Source organism: Xenopus laevis, chromosome 5S (genome assembly GCF_017654675.1).
Source record: "Xenopus laevis strain J_2021 chromosome 5S, Xenopus_laevis_v10.1, whole genome shotgun sequence".
Lineage (NCBI taxonomy): Eukaryota > Metazoa > Chordata > Amphibia > Anura > Pipidae > Xenopus > Xenopus laevis.
Genome location: NC_054380.1, coordinates 28,892,561 through 28,913,492, shown reverse-complemented (window position 1 = coordinate 28,913,492; position 20,932 = coordinate 28,892,561). Strand labels below are relative to the sequence as shown.

At 36.7% G+C, this 20,932-nt stretch overlaps 1 protein-coding gene across 3 annotated transcripts in view; it reads right to left on the bottom strand.

Annotated features, from left to right (window-relative positions):
• Nucleotides 1-20,932, bottom strand: part of ralgapa2.S (Ral GTPase activating protein, alpha subunit 2 (catalytic) S homeolog) — a 175,723-nt gene that overhangs the window by 50,421 nt on the left and 104,370 nt on the right. For all 3 annotated transcript variants that reach the window (XM_041564347.1, XM_041564348.1, XM_018265099.2), the window contains one exon: nt 15,825-15,952. In XM_041564347.1, coding sequence (XP_041420281.1) covers nt 15,825-15,952 — 128 coding nt within the window. The remainder of the gene's footprint in view (nt 1-15,824; nt 15,953-20,932) is intronic.

Sequence of the window (20,932 nt, the reverse complement as noted above, 5' to 3'; positions counted from 1 at the left end):
GAGGCCACTGGGAGCAGCATCCAAGGGGTTGGAGAGCAACATGTTGCTTATGAGCTACTGGTTGGGGATAACTGCACTAGGGGCAGCCACTGAAGCTGGATTTAGGCAGCAGGGCCCACACAACACAACAGTTATATATTATAATATATGTATTTGCAGGTGCTGAATGAATAGATGCAACATTTAAAGGCAACCTCACACTTGTGGGTTGAATTTCTTTTACTCTGATAAATTCGAATATACTCACAACTCGAATGGTAGGTTATTTAAGAAAACATTTGAATGTCTAATATTTGACCGAATAGTTCTGACCGGAAAATTCGAATCAAATTCAAATCGAGTATTCCCTCCGAAAAAAACCCCTTAAATGTCAGGAAGGCAATTAAGATATTCAAATGGTTTAATGGACCTGTTTACATGGTCGAGGTGTGATAACTCTCACATACGAATTTACATTTAAATTGGGGGATTAAAATTCAAATGTTGAATTTTGGACACCAAAAAAAAAAAATTTGGAATATTCAACCATTAATAAATCTGCCCCATAATGACCCCCTGTGTTGTTTTGTCACCATGGCTTTTACAAGTCCCACAGGCAGGTAACAAAGAGCTTGGTAATTATTTTTTATGGCAATTGCTTGGAATAAAGGGTGAAGCTGTATGTCAACTAAACGTTGCACAGAAATGCTTGAGTGATATAGATGATAAAAATAAACAAATGCCAAATAGCAATATGGGTCTAAAACAAATGCTGTATTCAGTCTTTATATTCTCATCTCTTCTGTTGGTTGTCTTTTTTTAAACAATAACAGCGAACAGTATAACAAAGTGTATTAAGAAGAAACTATTTTAGGGTAGAAAAATCAGATTGAAAGACTTTTTTTCAAAACTCTAATTAGCCTTTGGAATAATGAAAATCTAATCCTTTTGCAATTCTTTCATGTAATAATCTGAAAGTGTGAGTTTTGGGATTCCATAATTAACATCAAGGCAACATTTTTTTTCTTTAAATCAATGAGCAAAAAGCTGGAATGCAAATCCTATTTAACATCTTGAGAATACTAAGAGCTTTTTTACAAGGCAAAAAAGAACATGCTGAAAAGTTCATTAATTAAACAATACTTCAAGAACAGATGGAATGGCTATCCGAGCTCTAATTACTGTAAGATGGCATGTTGGTTTGCAGACTGTAATGAGGTTCAATAAAATAAGCGGTTGAACATCAATCATAATCAGAGGAAGAATGTAAGATGAGGTGACTTATTAGGTAACAAGTCATAAAATATCAGAGTAACCACATAATGGAATCTGGGCTATTGGTAAAGAAATTCTGCATATGATTAAGAAAGAGGGAAGATGTTCTTTCGGCCTACACTTACAGGCCACCCGGTATGCTTGGGTGAATGTTTTCCTAACATAAGGGCAACTTCTTCTGACTGTTTGCCAAATTTTTCCATGGTAAGTATGGGACACTGGACAAGAAGAAAACATTATAATGAACAAAACATTATGTGTGCCATTTACGATACAATTGGGAAACATTTTGCTTACATGTTTCTATGTGTTAGTATAGCAGTGTAAAGCTTGACATACACAGGCTCATTTAATTTATCAATTATGCCCCTAACCTGCCAATGTATGGGAACTCCCGGCTCTCTTTCTGGTACAAATTTGACCAAATCAGCCAGATATTGGTACCTGATACAGACACAGGACCAGTTATCTGGACCTTGGGCTTTCCAGATATGGGATCTTTCTGTAAATTGGATCTTCATACCTTAAAGGAGAAACAAACCCTTAATAAAAAAAACCCTACCCCAACCCTACAAAGCATAGTTGCCCCCCCCCGACAAATGCCCCTAACTCTTTACTTACCCCTCCGTGGAGATTCTGTCCAGCGGAGTTCACGGGCGACATATTCAGCCGCTTTGGTAATCTTCGGAATGAGACCGGCGGTTCGACAATTTTCGTGAGTTTCGGAGCATGCGCAGTTGTCGCGAAGCAGAAAATCGTTCCAACTGCGTATGCGCCGCATCGCCGGCCTCATTCCAAAGATTACTAAAGAGAAGAAGATGGCGCAGCTATGCTGGGGGGGTCTATGTAGGGTAGGGTTTTTTTTATTAAGGGTTTGTTTTTCCTTTAAGTTTACTAGAAAATCATGTAAACTTCGAAATTCGACCCTCGAATTGAAATCCTTCGACTTCGAATATCGAAGTCGAAGGATTTAGCGCTAAACGTTCGTTCGATCGATCGAAGGATTTTTCGTTCGATCGAACGATTATATCCTTCGAATCGAACGATTCGAAGGATTTTAATCCAACGATCGAAGGAAAATCCTTCGATCAAAAAAAGGTTAGCAAACCTATGGGGACCTTCCCCATAGGCTAACATTGACTTCGGTAGGTTTTACCTGCCGAAGTAGGGGGTCGAAGTTTTTTTTAAAGGGAAAGTACTTCGACTATCGAATGGTCGAATAGTCGAACGATTTTTCGTTCGATTCGTTAGATTTCGTTCGTATTCGAACGAATTTAACCAATTCGATGGTCGAAGTACCAAAAAAATACTTCGAAATTCGAATTTTTTTCATTCGAATCCTTCACTCGAGCTTAGTGAATCGGCCCCTAAGTAAACCCAACAGGCTGGTTTTGCTTCCAATAAGGATTAATTAAATATATACTTGGTCAAGTACAAGATACTTCAGATATCCAATTATAATCATGCCAATTTTTCCTACAGAATATTTCTAAAAAAAAAAAAAAACACCTATTCATGACACCAGACCAAAACAGAAAATCCCTCTCTCCTAATGTGTATTCATTATAGGGATGGACCAAATCCGAGCCTTTTGTAAAAAGCGGGATTCAGCTAAATTCAAGCTCCTGACAGAACCGAATCCTGGCAGATACTTTAAAATAACGTGACTTTTGGTCATATGAACAAGAACATTTTTTATTTAGTGGGCAGAATTGTTTGCCATACCACATTTGAGGGCTGGATTATGTTAAAATGATATTATCATATAACAAGGTCTATAAACCCACTGAGAAGACTGGGACCATAAATATCACTTGTAGAGCTACACTGGCCTATGGGCCTCCAGTTGGACAGTCCTGTTGCAGAGGCAAGGAATACAGTATGGGGAAAGAATAGGGTGTGTTCAAAACACTGACAGCAAATTCAAAGTAGAAAAGAAATAATAAATGGAGAAGCAATAGGAGACAAGTAGGCCAAAGAAAAAGCAAACAAGCCAGAGGATATAGAGGAAGAATAATGCTTTTGGCATCAGGTGGTATAGTAAAGAGCATGACATTTGGAACAAAAGATAAGGGAACAGTAGAGAGCTGGATGTAGGCAGTAAAGCTGAAAAGTGATTCAGGCAAAAAGTGGTACAGAAAAAGGGGGAAATGTGGTGTAACAGAAAAGTACGTAGATAATATTAACAAAGATTAACAAGCCTATTCTTTCACATGCGTACAATTAATACTGTTTTAGAGAAAGTCCATTTAATATTCTGGCAAAATCCACACTTCAATAATTTAACATTATGTTTTTCTTTCTAAACTTAATTAAGATGTCTCTTTAAACTCTTTGCCATATTACATAAGGACAGTCTTTTCAAAATTGAAATCTTAGTGCCTGTCTGTAACAGGGATATAGTAAAACTAAAAAGATGCAGTCTGGACACAAGTGGCTAAAGAAATTAACGGAACAGAAATCTTTTTGTCACTAATAAAATACCTTATTGAAAATGAGACACTAAGGGCTCTTTTTCATCTGAGTTGAAATAAAAAGATAAAGAATGCCAGGTACTTAGAGATTTTTTTCCTTAAGCTATCTGGAAAATGGAGTTAATAAGACTAAAAGACTATTTCAAACTAAAAAACGTATGATGTTTTTCCCCTGCAGCATTAATTAGACCTCTGCTCTTTGTGAACTAAAAGGCTCTTAACCTTATTTCTTTGTCAGTCAGGCTTTGTTCATGTTGCATTGTGAAGAGAGGAAAAGTCTGGTCTTAAAATTTGTATAATCACTTAAAATGAAAAAAGGCAAAAAAAATTCTAAAACCCTAAAAGGTCATTTGTCACAATTCTTCAGTTGCATCTCTGCTTATTAAATAAGCATTATTTTATTATAAGAAGGAGACCGTGGAAATTCAGGCTTAATAATTATCTAAAGATGCAGAGATAATTCCAGAGAATAAGATGAATGGTTGCAATGCCATCTTAAAATGTGGTAAGTGAAGTACAGAATATGTAATGCATTTTAGAGTAACCAAGTTAGAATACATAGAATACTACCTGTATCTGATGATTCAGCACTAACAATTGCCGATTTTTGGGTGCCTTCAAAGGACCCCGGTCAAAATTTTCTGTCCAGCCTGATCGATGAGCCGACCAATTTCCAAGTCTTCTGCCGATATCGATTGGCTCTTTTCCCACCATACACGCACTGAATATTGTACGGAAATTTGTTTTGTACAATATTATCTGTGCATCTACAGGTGTATGGCCACCTCAACTTAACTTGACTGTCGGCCAGATATCGATTGGAAAAGCCCGTCGGAGGGCCCCATACATGGGCCAATAAGCTGCCGACTCGCTCTGTTAGCAGCTTTTATCGGCCCATGTATGGCCAACCTTTAGTTGGCATCAAGTACAAGGTACTGTTGTATTATTACAGAGAAAAAGGAAACTATTTTTAAAAATTTAAATTGTATTGAAATTAAGTTCATGGGAGATGGCCTTCTCGTAATTCGGAACTTTCTGGGTAACAGTTTTCTAGATAACGGATTCCCACACCTGTATTCTTATTGTTTAAGTAGCAGGTACATTATTTGTTCTTATTATCGTGTCATGTGACAAATCATTTTGCACTCTATTAAGTTCTGCATCAGTACTTTCTGGTGTATTTGGTCATATATCCACTATACATCAAGTTCAAGGGCCAGAATATAACCAAGGGCCAAAATAATTATGTCATTCAAATTCTTAAAGGAAAAGGAAAGGCTAAAATTAAGTAAGCTTTATCAGAAAGGTCTATATAAATACACCAGTAAATCCTCAAAGTAATGTTACTCTGAGTCCTCTGTCAAAAGAAACATCACATTTATTTCCTTTTATTGTGTACACATGGGCTTCTGTATCAGACTTAATGTTTTCAGCATAAACCTCCAGGGCAGGGCTTGAGCATGCTCAGTTTGCTCCTCACTCCCCATCCCTGCTGTAATCTGAGCTCAGAGCTGTAAGTGAGCAGGGAGAGACTCAGGCAGGAAGTGATGTCACACCAATCTTATATGGCAGCTTCTATCCTAAACAAACAGAGACAGTGTCTAGAGCCGTTTACGCAGGTATGGTAAAGCATTCTGCACAATAAATATAGTGTTCTAGCTTGCACTATTGTGGCTAATCTGTTGGCAATAAACTGTCTTGGAGCTTTCCTTCTCCTTTAAGTAGTGCCATTAAGAGATGGCCAAGGGGCTAATAACTTGTGGAGGTCCTATTTTGTGGACCTTCTCTGCTGTTTTCTATGTATATGTAGTATGGGTTTGGAAGATGATATGGCTCCAACATTAGAATGAATTAATGTACAAATTAAAATATAGGCATAATAACCAAAATCAAATGGAATTTAAATGTCATGTTATATTTCACATTGAGAGCTTTTAAAAATGTTTTTTGTTTAACCATGCCTAAAGATTTTTAAGTCTTCACAGCCCCGAGGGTTAAAAGTGTGGGTGTGGAAGCAGGCTTTTGTTTGGAAAAATTAGCAATGCTATGAGTCATTGTGCATTAGAGGCAGAATAGTTTTGCATCTTGTATGAATCCAGACACCATATGCCATGCGAGGCCCTATTACTTTATTCGGTGCCTTTGCTGACAGGCAGACACGTGGGTATCCCCAATGGAAAGGCTGTCTCTTCTCAGTGGTGAGTGCAGGAACCCAGTGATCTGAACACACCAGACATTGTAACTAGCAGCAGGAACAGCTGGTAAGCTAGCAAGAAGCAGGGGCAATACAGAACCTGAATGTTAATAAGACACACTACAATATACAGACGGCTGAACCATTCTCAACTGTGCTCTGCTACTAAAATGTATATATGCACAATGCTTACATCACTGTGAAGTAAAGGTATCCATAAAATATAACTGGGGTTTAAATGAATTAGAAAATTAATTCTTTTCACCATCAAAATCATATTGATCAATTGTGAAACCTCAATTTTTCATCCCCTGATTTTAATTTTTTCTAATTTTTTTGTGGTGAAAATATATTTCACTGTGACTATATATTTTTTTCAATTACTTATGTTAGATATATATCACCGATTTCACATTTTCCTGCATTTAACATATTTTTCTACCCCCCCTCCCAAAAAATGTAACATGGGGGGGTTTAACTGTATTAAATTGTACTAAAACTGGAACTAGTGAACTTTGAGAACAACAATTGAAATTCTAAACAATGGACAAATATTGCAAACAGAATTATTTATGTTCTTTGTGTCTGTACAATGAAAATTACAGCTGAAATGCGAATAATGTGACCTGTTTAATATTCCTAAAAGCTATGGCTCATGAAAATGCTCAGTGATACGTGTATTATGCCCTACTGAGGGGTGGCTGTCTCGTGCCTTAATCCAACACATATAAGTGGAAAGAAAATGAAGAGGAGAGTCTTTGAGATGCCGACTGCTTTGTTAACCCCTTCACGGCCAGGAAGATCACTTCATACTTTTGAAGCAAAAATGTATTCATGTCCTTAAATATATACGGAGATGAGAGCATGCAGCGGATCTATTAAAATGTGTTCATTTCTAGCAGATTGATCAAAGAGGTTTCAAAACAATGTGTGAGATTAACCAGTGGCTGTGCAAATAGTTAGATGGAATATAAAATCACATATAAATAAAACAAATTATTTAGGTTCCTTGTCATGGTACTAGTGCTTGGAAAGCCTACAGGTTAATTCTTACACTTGCCTCAACTAGGCAATTAGAAATTGCATTCAGGTTAAGTATAATATAATATTATAATGAAATAAATGTAACAGCAGTGTAAAATATACACAATTTATGTAGTGGCGTAACTTGATGTTACTGGGCCCCACTGCAAATTAATTTTAGAGCTGCCAACATATCCAGAGATTGCCCTTGTTTTCCAATAAATGTTGAAATTGCTCATTATTTGGGCCTCATGGGGCACCCTATGCCTCCTAGGCCCCCCTGCAGCCACAGGGTCTGCTTCCTCTATAGTTACGCCCCTGAATTTATGCCAACAGATGCATTTTCACCCATATTCTCTTAGTAAAGAAAATGTATGTAAAAAAAATAAAGTGTACTAACATTTCCATTCACTAGATTTTAAAAAAAATTGCACCATTTATGCATGTCTTATAATAATTGTCAAAAATAGAGTGCTGATTTTTTTGCTGCCCCAGAGATGCTGCTTAACTACCATTCTACCTGTAAAAATTGCTACCATCTGGATTTGCCAAGTGCAAGTGTTCTGGACACGAAGTTGAGGATGGACTTTATTTAATATGGTACAATGAGAAACACAATTAGAAAAACTACCAGTTGCCTGGGTGCAAATAAAGCCCAAAAAGATAAGTATATACTAGAAGGAGGCTCGCACTCATAGGTCTTACAAAGAAATAACGGTGTTTATTAGTCAAAAATAAGAACTAACGTTTCAACTAGCACTGTAGCCTTTCTCAAGAAAGTCTATCTATCTCTATCTATATATCTATATATATATGTAATGCTGTCCTTGAGAAAGAACACGGCTAGTGGTCAAAACTATGGGCTTTTTAAAACAAATACTTAATTTTTAATTTTTCACAAGTTTGCTGTGAGTGTAGTGCTATGTTACATTATCTAATATTCTCACCAGTACCGAGGTAAGTAAAGGGAGTGCTCCTCTAGGTCCTTTATATGATTATATGAATGTTTAGTAGGTGACCAGCCACACACCCATCTGTTTGCATGTTCATATGTAGATGATTGCCATGGAACCAGGTGTTGCTCTGCTATCAACAACAAAAGCAGTACATGGATGGTTAAGAGGAATTTTTAAAAAGAATGTCTTTATTAAATTAAGTAAATAAACACACATATACCTGCAGATGACATGGATCTGTGAGTTAATATATCTTTCAACCATTCTGGACAAACGTGCCAGATCTAAACAAAAGAGCAATCAGAGAGCACGAACAAGAATCAAGACAGGGCTGTTAAGATGCTACGTGCAAGAAACGGAATTTAGCAAATTTCTGTGCAAGTTCGTAAAGTGCGCTACAGGCAAGAGCAAAAGTACTTTTTCCACAATCCCATGTAATGCCACCTAAAAGCTTTGCCTCGCATGAGCTATTACAGGCTAGGACAGATTAGTGCCACCAATTGATGCCTGCAGAAGGTTCTCACTGTGAGAGCGGAAGGTAAGCAGCAGAGGCAGACAGCTTAACGATCGATCTGCAGCAGCGGGGAAACTGCACTTCAAAATGAAGGTCAAGGCTTCTTCATCCCACCTATTATAGTTACCGTGGTGTTCATCAGGACACAACAGAGATTGGTGTTACTCGGGCAAGTGCTTCGGCCTCAAAACTCCAGCCTGTCTGGAGATAACCGCTTACAATAAGTGACAGAAATGGTTCGAGATGGCAAGTTAAATCTTGTGCTTCCATCTGAACGAGGTAACAAAGGCCGAGCGGCGACAAACCTGTCAATCAGAGATGATCACGTCACAGGAGAGAGCTGTCAGGTGCCACGGCAAATAAATTGCCACTGCAGTGTCAGGCTCCCTTCAAGGGTATCATAATCGCTTCCAAATAACACTTCAGTCACTATTACAAATGAGAAATGGCAGGAGCATAGGGGGAAAAAAAATAAAGCTTTTCAGAAAACCAACATCAAAAGGTTCCTCTTTACTAGTGAGGTCAAAAGAGGTTCTCCATTAATGAACATTTAATATTAACGGCTGTATACGATTTAATACCAAATATGCCATATTTTAGTCCATGCTACATAATAACTCAAATGTCCTTTTTAAAACACTGCGAAATCTATTCATAGATATAACGCCTCTCGACCCATATGCATTTATATTACAAACACAGTTTATACTCGAAACAAACATATCAGGGGTTATTTATCAAGGTCCGAACTTATATCAATATTGTCTGCTACAAACTCTAATCTAAGCCGATCGGATTTTTAATGCTTATATATTATTACATTTTCCCGAAAATTAGCTTTGTGGTAAAAAAAAACTCTGATTTTCACGATTTTTCCGGAGGTTTCACCAGATTTTCACGATTTTTTTCTGAGTTTTCACCCGAAACCTCATAAAACTTAGGGGTTTGGCACGTGACCCAGCTCACATCAATAAAATCATTGGCACTTCTCCCATTGACTAATATGCAACCTCGACAGGTCTGAGATGCCGGGATTTCAGATTCAGACTTTTCCAGCATCAGGGTTTTGTTTTTTTTTTAAAAAAAAAGATCGATATAATAAAAAAATAAAAAAATCACAAACTTTTCATGATTTTTTGCATTCGGGGCTTAGTAAATAACCCCCATATACTATACTTACATTAAAGGAGTTATCAATGTTTGAATTTTTGATGGGATTCCCCTTTTTTTATGCTAAAACTTTTGAATTTGCATAATGCTTTCAAAAACTCTAAAGTACGATATTTATTAAGTGCGAAAATTTCAAATGTAAAACATCAGCATCTAAAAGCCGTTGAGTTCACGTAAAAGTCAATTTTGTCTATGGCAAAAAAAATTTTTCAACGAGTTTTTTAGAATGTTTTGACGCATTGAAAATGCTAACTAGAGATATTAAAGTTATTTTTCATGATTTTATTCAGTCATTAAAAAGTATAAAGTGGCAATGTATAAGCACAAGTGTGAAATACTATAGAGGGATTTATTTCAAATGGGGTCTTTGCTCTTTGACTATAAAAATGCCAGTTTTAACATTAAAGGCAAACACAGTCAAAAATGGCTGTAATCATGATTTATCTAATAAGAGTTAATCACTTCAATGGAAATAATGCAGATAATTTTGCAGTGGGAAGATAGTAGAGATTTTGGCTTACCCTCTTACAGTCTATGCGAGTCACTGGCTCACTGTACTATAACTTGTCTCTAAGCTCAAATGGTCAAGATGGGGTTGAAGGAAACGTTCCAGTTGTTTTTATGTTTCTAGGTAAGATATCCCTGGTTTTATTTTATGTGAATTCTCTAACATCTGTAATTTATAGTACACATTTATATTCTCTTAGAATCACAGTCGTGCTATGCACTGTGTTAAAACATAAAACAATATCAAGGCATAAAACACACCACTGCATAGTTGAATATTTCAGCTACCAACACAGAAAAAAAGCCCTTGTATCACAGTGACCTTTTATGTTTACACGCAAAATTAGATAATTACTATAATAACGCTGCTTACCCTTCATTAAGTGTCAGTCAAACCTCAGCATATGCACTCTGCTAAGATCCTACCAACCATAAAACTGGGAATATGTAGAAACTGGAAATAAATCTGCTTCATGTAAAAAGTAAAAATAAATGCAATATTGGGTGGGATGAAATTTACAGTAAATGGCCTTCTATTTGAGTTATGTTCTGAACAGAGTCTGTGCAATATTTTTCATTAAAGCATTATTGTCATTCAGGACTGAATGACAATACAGAAACAATAACATATACTTACTTTATGAAATTTACATACACCCTATGTGAAAAAAATCTTGAAGGGATTGTTCACCTTCCAAACACTTTTTTCAGTTCATTTGTTTTCAGATTGTTCCCCAGAAATAGAAAAAAGACTTTTTTCAAATACTTTCCATTATTTATTTTTTATCATTTTTTCAAAATCTAAGTTTTAAATTGGATGTCCCCGTCTCTGGTGTTTGAGTCTGACAGTTCAGTAGTGATGTGCGGGCCAGCCCGATACCAGCGGGACCCGTTGCAGTGCTTTTATAGACGCTGCGCCTGCTCACCCCGCCACCCTTTTGGGAAGTCATTGGTGAAACGTGACACTTTACACTTGAATATTAGGAAACCGGTCACACATAGAAAATAGAAAGTAATCGGTAAAAGTCGTTATTTGGGGTGAACAATCTGAAAACATCTAGGTGTTTGAAGGTGAACAACCCCTTTAACGCCTCATATTTTATGCTTTACAATACTATGTTCGAAAACGTATATAGGTATGGGACTTGTTATCTAGAATGCTTGGGACCTGGCTTTTCCAGATAACATATTTTGCTGTTATTGCTATCCTCATACCTTAACTCTTAACTAGAAAATCATGTAAACATTAAATAAACCAAATAGGCTGCTTTTACTTCCAAAAAGGATTAATTATATTTTAGTTGGGATCAAGTAGGAGGTACTGTTTTATTATTATAGAGAAAAAGTAGGGATGCACCAAATCCAGGATTCGGATTAGACAGAATCCTTGTGCCTGTCTGAACCGAATCCTAATTTGCACATGTAAATTAGGGGCAGGAAGGGAAATCACATGACTTTTCGTCACAGAAGAAGAATTTTTTCCACTTTTTCCTTTCCTGCCCCTAATTTGTATATGCAAATTAGGATTCTGCCGAATGTTTCACCATGGATTCGGGGATTTGGCCGAATCCCAAATAGTGGATTCGGGCATCCCTAAGAAAAAGGAAATCGTTTACAACTTTAGGATTATTTGGATAAAATGGAGTCTATGGGAGAGGACCCATACGTAATTTGGAGCTTTCTGGATAACAGGTTTCAGTATAATGAATCACATACCTGTACCATAATAAATTAAAAACAGTGTTTGCACTTTAAGCCAAGACCTTATTTTGTACTCCGGACAGCATTTTTTAGCTGCCATTAACTGCCTTGCATTAGTCTAAACACACAATCATCTGGAAACTCTTCATCGCAGAATTCAAACATAACCATAACATACATTCAGACGATACCCCTGAATAAAATATATTTTGACGTACAAACAAAAAATCATTACAGCAATTGCACAACTGCATCTAAAGAAATTTTTGGGTGGCAAAGCTGATTTTTAAATTAATTTGGGTCCCCTAAGAAAAAGGTTTTAGAAGCTCTGCTGTAGTATACTGTATATCTCTTCTGAACAGTTGCACTTCTCATTCCTTCACAGCAATGGACACACACACATTCACACTTGAACTTGGGCTGGATGCTTGGCTTTCACTTGGTCTGGATTCCAGCAATCACAAAGACTGGTGTGCACATATATAAACACATTTCTTAACTATATTTCTTGTTGCCTGATTTTAATTCTGCTTCTGATATAGGTATGGGATCTATTACCCAGAATGCTAGGGACCTGGGGGTTTCTGGATAAGGGATATTTCCATAATTTAGCTCTCCACACATTTAGGGCATTGTTTACTAAACTCGTCAGGCTTTTTGGGGCAAAACTCGGATTTTTTCGGGTTTTTTTTAAAACTTTTTTTCGTGATTAATTAAAGCCTGGTGCAGCAAAAAGCCCCAATCTGAAAATCCACCATCTCAGACCTGCTGATGTTGTGTATAAGGTATGGCTTATGCCCCTATCCTATTTTCAAGTTTCTGTGGTATCTCGCTGGAGTTTACACAAAAGTCCAACCTTTTCAATGCTTTTCAGGCAAAAATCTGAAATATTTGGGCTTTTCCGGAGAAAGGCTGAAAAAATTGTACGATCCAGGTTTTTGCTCGATTTAATCAAGTTTTTACCCAACTGATTAAATCAACCTTTTTTATTTTTTTAATACTAGACAAGGTCAAATTGTGGATTCTAGTTTGGTCGACTTTTTATTTAAAAAATCATAAAGTCGGATTTTCATACATAAACCCCTTAGTCTACTTAAAAAATAATTGAAATATTAAATAAACCCAATAGGATTGTTTTATCTCTAATAAGGAATAATTATATCTTAGTTTGGATCAAGTACAAGATACGCTTATTATTACAGAGAAAAAGAAATCAGTTTAAAAAAATCTGAATTATTTGATCAAAATGGAATCTATGCGACACTGCCATCCTGTAATTCAGAGCTTTCTAGGTAACGGTTTCCTGGATAACAGATCCCATACCTGTATTGTCAAAACATAACCAGAAGCATACTTACAATTGCAGTATCCAGGGAAAACATTTCACATAATAAAATCAGATTTAAACATTTTAAGAAAATCAGGCCTGGAAGACACATGGACACTATAAAAAAATAACTTTCAGAAAGTTTTATTTGTCCCAAATGAATCAAGAGAGAAGAATTTGTGGTGATCAAATCATTACGGTGCAAACTGTTAAGATTTTTCAATGGCTCAGTAGGTCCCTAGTCCCCATGGAAATAAAATCTCATACATTGTCTTCCACTCAGCTGAAGAATTAAATATTGGGGCCTTTTGTGCATGAAGAGATTTCTTCTCTAACCTTCCAGCAACAGACTTCAGTGCTTCCTCCTGACTCTTTTCTAATTGAGATGCAAATTAATCTCTGCGGCTGATTACACTTCCCTAAAGCTTCTGACAAGTGCAGCTGTAGCCAGAGTTTGCAGACGCTCCAACAAGTGACTTCAGCTGTCTTTACTTGAAAACAGCTGCTGAGCATCTACTGTCCTCACGGAGACAGATCAGATTCAGAGGCACCCTTTCCCCCATGCAACCAGAAACAAGCCATCACAATCACCTGGTAAACTCGCCTGTCCACCTTTGTAGAGCCTTCTAAAGACAAACGTCGGCAATGGAAAGCAGTGAAATGATTTAAGCGAAAGAACATTGCTCAGTAATAAGGTCACAGCCTTTGTTTTCAAACCTGATTTGCACATTCACTGCGCTAAATCAATGATAAATGAAGAGAAGTATGACATCTAAACCAGAGCCATGCAGCATTTAATGAAAGCCAGAAAGCTAAGAAAGTTTTCCTACCACATTTATATGCTAATTAAATGGTCAATATATATCCAACCGTTCCTGGAAAATTGGGCTTAGAACAAGTGGTTACAAATCTTATCACAGACATATGCCCTATTTCTGCACAGCATAGGAAAAAATCCTAAGCATTTTTGCCAACTATGTTCCATTTATGGTCACATTCAACTACCTATGCAGTCAGTGACATCTTGCCATAGCCCTGTCAGGTTCTAGCTTCTTTTAAAGGGATTTTGACACATCAGAAAGTCTATGGTAATTAAGATTCCTTGAGCTTTGTTATGACATTCCAAAGGATTTCAATGGCTCTCAAGCTACTTTTGGCCTCTAAAGACTGAAATAAAAGTTTGAGGCCATCCCCTAATAGATTATATCCTTAGTAGGGAATGGGATGCACCGAACCTAGAATCCGGTTCGGGATTCGGCCAGGATTCAGCCTTTTTCAGCAGGATTCGACCGAATCCTTCTGCCTAGCCGAACCAAATCCGAATCCTAATTTGCAAATGCAAATTAGGTATGGGAGGGAAATTGCGTGACTTTTTGTCACAAAACAAAGAAATAAAAAATGTTTTCTCCTTCCCACCCCTAATTGGCATATGCAAATTAGGATTTGGATTCGGTTCAGGATTCGGCAGAATCCAGAATAGTGCATTCGGTGCATCCCTAATCCTTGGCCCACTATACAGTATAAAGTATACATTTATGTTCTAAATAATAAAGTTGGCCATGTGTGAGGCTGCACTTTAGGGGAAGGACCATATATCTATAGAGAATGCACCATATTTACCCTTCCTAAATACATTTGCTTTACAAATTAAGCATACAGTTATTGTTTTAATTATCTGCTACTTCTGAACAGAAGCACTCTCTTAGAAAAGTTTGCCAAATGTAGAGGCGACAAGCTCCCTACACAATGTGTGTATATATTCAACTACTCATATTTTAATTCTACCGAATATACATATAATATATTCATTTCCCTTTTTGAAATCAGAGAGCAGTAAAAACCTACCTACATAACATATCATAAGAACAGAGCCTTTGCACTACATTAATGTTTTTTTAAAAAGAGGCAAATTATGAATTCTAATTTATAATTCTAGTCCAGGACAGTTCAACAATGTCCCTTTACACAAAAGAGAATCTATGGGTGTGCTAATGGCCCCTTAATGCAATGCATCTTAACTTTTTTCCCCAAAGGACCCAAAACAAAGCTGTTACAATTATCATTTTAATTAATATTGGCAGAAAGAAACTATGTATTATTAAAGGTGGTCATTGGGAGCCACTCAAAACAGAACGGGAACCCCTTTTTTGAGTCCTTACCCCTAGGTTAAGAATCTGTGCCTTAAGGGGGGGTAGCAAGAAGTTCAGCACAGTGTTACAACATGCCCTTTAATCCTTTGATTTCAAAATCACTGAATGTTTTGAATTAAATTCCCGCATATATCAGAAACATTAATGTAAAAAAATTTTGACAGATATACAAGCACAGATATGTTGCTCGTTTACTTTTGAGTGATTGCTGCTTTTGATTAATATACTTATACACATACTGCAGTTATTCAGAAAGCTTCTTGAATATGGGCCCTGAGGGTGCAAGCTTTGAGGCTGACCCAATAACATTCACTGCTACAGGGAAAATAGACTTTAGCACTGCAAATGTATTTTCAACAGTTACAACAAAAAACAAAACAATCCCTCCTGATAAGGAGAGCATGTTGAGAAATTAAAGTAGCAGGTACATTAGACTTTCCATAACACACACACACATAACCCCCCCCCCCCAACAAAGAAAACTTACCAGTTAGAATCCATTTTGTCTGATGATGGAATCCTAGCTAAAAGACTACACAACGAAAAAAGGATACAAGCTCTGGTAGAGAGGTAAACGGGACTTGACAGCTCTGCTGGCATTGATACAGGTAGCACAAACAAGTGTAGGCAGGAGCTTCTCTGTTACAATTGCACCATCGAAAAGTGGACCAAAAAACGGCACCTAAAAAAAACACACACACAAAAAGATTATTATATAACAAAAAAGATTTTAAAAAAAAGAGAGAAAATGAAGGCTAGAGCCCAATGACTCCTTTCCTATAAAGTTTACAAACGCAGACTCTTTGGGGTCTATTCCCACTGTTATTTTGTTCCCATGTTACTCACCAGCATGAGTAATTTAACTTTTAATGTGCTATAGAAAGTCCTATTAGCAGCTTTTCAATTGGTCATAATTTTACTTTTGTTTTTAAATTATTTGCAATCCTATTCTTCTTATTTTCAGCTACCAAATTGGGGTCAAAGACCTGTGCAGCAAAAAAATAATTGCTCTGGGAGGATACAATTTTTTATTGCCTATCTATACTGGCACTCTACTATTTATCTTCCAGTCTCTTGTGCAAATCACTGTGTTTGGTTGCTAATGTAAATTCGACTGTAGTAACCTTATATCTACTAAAGTAGATGCTACAGAACAAATACAAAATTAAGACGGATGCACTAATTTTCGAGGTGAACAAACGACATCATGTCCCATAGATCAAGCGCTGACTCTGCTGATATAAGCTTGGGCAGAGAGAGGGATCTAGGAGCCCCTCTAACATGCTCGTCATTGGTCAGATGGATACAGCTCTGTGCCCAAAGCTTTAAAAAGAGAGATTAAGGGGGTTATTTTTTAAAGTCTGAATGCCAAAATATATATAAAATCCGAATTTTTAGTGGAAAAAAAACTTGAGATTCATTATACCCGGAAGACGGCAAATGTTCGAACCCGAAAATCCGGCATCTCAGACCTACCGAGGTTGTATATAAGTCCATTTGAGAGGTCCCTATCTTATTTTGACATTTCTGTGGTCTGTGCTGGAATTAGCCTGAAAACCCGACTATTTTGGACTTTTCAGGCAAAAATCCTAAAAATTCTGGCTTTCGGGGGAAAAACCTGAAAAAAATCTGAGCGATTTGGGGAAAAACTCAAACAAACCAGATTTTCTCTTGATTTTATCGTGTTTGTTCCCGATCGGATTAAATTCTGCTTTTTCAATAATGAATAAGGTCCAATTGTGGATTTTAGTTTGATTTGACTTTTTTTAGTAAAATACTCCGATAAATTCGGATTTTGATAAATATGCCCCCGTGTAAATGCAGCACTATTATGTTACAGTGTTATACTGTATTGGGGAAAATCAATGAGCACCCAAATTTGCAAGATGAGGCAGTCGAAGCTTCATAAATAAATGTATATTTCCATTGGCTAAATGCACATGGAGAATAGAAAAACACAGTTATATTGGCAAGCGCAGCAATTCTTTCCTTGCCCCAATATCCAAATACTACATCTCACATAGTTTTAAAGCAGAAAGAAAAGCAGCATGCATGGCATCGAATGCCTAGGATACATAGCCAGGACTACATGTAACACACAGCAAGTGTGAAGTAGCTAACTTACTAAATCAATAAAAGTACAACATATACAGGTATAGGATCAGTTATCCAGAATGGTCAGGACCTGGACATTTCCAGATAACGGATCTTTCCGTAATTTGGTGTTCATACCTTAAGTCTACTAGAAAATCATGTAATAACATTTAATAAACCCAACAGGCTAGTTTTGCTTATAATAAAGATTACTGTAATTATATCTTAGTTTGGATCAAGTACAATGAACTGTTTTATTACTACAGAGAAAAAGGAAATCTTTTTATAAAATTTGAATTCTTCTGATAAAAGGGAGTCCATGGGGGATGGCCATTCTGTAATTCGGAGCTTTCTGGATAATGGGTTTCTGGATAAAGCATCCCATAACTGTAGTTTGTAAAGATCACTTTAGTAAAAAAAGATTCATTGACAGTTAGTTTAGCCAGTGAATTCCAAGGCTGCCAGGTTTGGATCATATATGATGACTTTCTTTTGTTCCACGTATTCAGACACCATCATTCTTCATTCATGTAATGCCACTCAATTAAGTTCTCCAAAACATATTTCAGCAGCACTCCGATGCAGTGAAAATATAATTTATTTGAGCAACATTTTGGGTTTGACCAGACCTTTATCAAGTTACTCAACTAAGTTCTCTCTACCTGTCGGTAAACCTTTGGTAGGTAGGGTGCTAGAGAGTGAAAAGACCACCTTCCATAGGTCAGACAACATCCAAGGTTCAAAGTACACTGTAGCACACCACAACTGCATAATAAGTGCTTCAAAGGCTCCATTAGTAGATAAATACAAGGCTCATTTATATAATGCCAACATATTATGCAGTCCCTACCCAAGCAGAGCTTACAATCTATATGCCGCATCTCATACATACACACACACACAGACACCAATCCCTAACACTGTTGCCTGACTATATTTCATTAACTCTACATTTGATTCGTGTCAGTCCCTACATTGGCTTGCCATACCTATTATTAAAGCTAATTTCCATATTTTTTTTACTTTCCGGCACAATGTATGAGCAATAGCATGTCCATTGCGAAATATTCCACCAAATCTACCTCTGTGCACCACAAACAACTATTGACTATGGTCCTCTCTGTACTTTACTCTGGCTCTGCCGCACATGTGGAACTTGTTGCCTTTTGTCACCAACTAAAAGACTGGGGATGCATTATAATCTGACACTGCAGATTTATAAATCCAGTTCTACTGACTGACTCTGAACTTTAATGTGGCCTATTACCTGAAGGAACCTTGTGGAAACTGAAATTTGGCAGACAGCTTTTTTAAGTCATTGCTTTGTGCATCATGAATGTCAAAGTAACAAATTAATATTCATTTATGTATTATGTGTAGCCCATATCTGCATAAGTAAAAGTCTATATATAAGGGCTACATTGTCTCTGGTTGCAGGATGTCATTATATACTGTCTTCTATATTTTCCTCTTTCTACAGTGCTGTATGATATCTATCCATAAATATTTGCTGATATTAACTGCTGCTTTTTATAATCAAGGACTTGACTTAATGTTTTACAGTAAATGCTAAAATGCAGTCGTGCATGCTAAACAATTTCGCAATTTGTGTACAGAACGTTTTTTTATGGCTGGTACCATCGGTATTCAGTCATTAAAAGTAATAAACCCCCCAGCACAAAGAGAGATTTAAAGATGCTGATCAAGTCCACACTTGCCTTCAGCAAAAAGCAAGAGTAAATGGACAGCGGTTCCAAAAAAAAAAAAAGGAGTGCATGAAAGTCAGAGCATCGATCGATTCAATCACAATTGTCTGTTGTCCTGAAGAACACAGCATGGCAGATTGAGAAGCGACAAAGTGCTGCCTCTATTGCAAGACTTGGATAGGCTCACTTAGGTCCTCCAGGGAGAAAACGGCCAGGCTTGACACCAGATTTGCACCATCTGTTCCTTTTTTTTTTTTTTGTGGTATTGTATGTGCTTATCAACCCCTGGCTGACCAGCGCTTACTCAAACACAAATGGATAAAACATCTAGTAAATATAATTCATAGCATGGCTAAGCCTATTTTGGAATAATTTAAATGTCATGGAAATGTTATATTATGTCCCACATAATTTATGTAGCATCACAAACTGGAATCCTGGGCTATCGAAATCTGTTTTACATGACTTAAATTTCCATTATTCTAAAGAAAATATTTTTAGTACTATACCTTATAACTGGAAACTGAAATTATCTATAATCAAGGGCAATTTTTGTGTGTTCATTCCAAAGCATGGCACAAAAATACTCCAAGCCAGGCCTACAAGTTTCCTCATATAAGCTTTGTGCTTTAATATATGCTTTATTTTATATACCTCGATCTCTCTCTCTCTCTATCCATCAGTTTCGGCTGGAACACCAGCCTTTCTCAAAGTGAACCAACAATACAAATAACCAGTTAATATATAGGATTATAGTTAACAAAGTGGGTACACTAACTGGGTTTCTGGTAATGGTGATACATTGTAAATCTTTTGATCCGATAACATTTTCTTCATATTTACACATGATTATTGGTTACAGAGTACACTAACATAGATACTTTTGAATTTGAATATTGGACACTTGGGGTTTTCATTTTAACATCTGTATAATATTCACAAATTTGTGATTGGTGGTTTTGTATTGATGGTTGAACTAAGCACCTTATGAGTGGTTTAAGATTGGTTGAATTGAATTTTGTGATTTAACCACCCAGTGAAATGGTTACACGTCACACACTCTCTGCATGCCACGCCCTCTCCTGTCATAGCCTGTATATTAACTGGTTATTTATATTGTTGGTTCACTTTGAGAAAGGCTGGTGTTCCAGCCGAAACGTCCGTTTTTTTGCGCCCACATTAAAGACTTTTTTTATCACTCTTAAGACCTGCGAGTGCTCCTTCTAAGGACTACATAGATACACATATTTGAGGATTGCACCCAGGCATTTGTTCATTGTATTTTTCGTGAGTGCCGGTAGTCTCCAAATAGATATATATATGTACATATATATACATATATATATATATATATACTTTTAGAAAGATCCATACTCACAGGTCTTAAAATTAAACAACTCACTTTATTGTAAAGCAAAAAAACTAACGTTTCTGCCCAAACCCAGGCCTTTCTCAAAGTGCCTAATCAACAGTGAACATGTCTTAAGTATACGCTCTGGCAGAAAAACAGCAGTATTCCCCATGATGTATCTAACCAGCATAATATTCAATACATAACCATTAAATAACATCATACTTCTAGAATTCATCAACTGATACACAAAAGTTAAAAACAAGACACAAATTAGCATTCATAAATGTATCCGTATTTTAACACGTAAATTGCTAATGTGTCGATCTCTGAACAGATATTTAACACTATTGTGCAAGGCTACCAGTCATTTAAATGGGCTCCTTGAAATGTACCACATGTTTAGCTACAAATCACACAGTCTATGTGTGTGTGTGGGGGGGGGACTAAATTTTACCTGCAACTTACTAGCAACTTAAAACTCCCAAACTTGGCTGCCCTTTTATTTTAT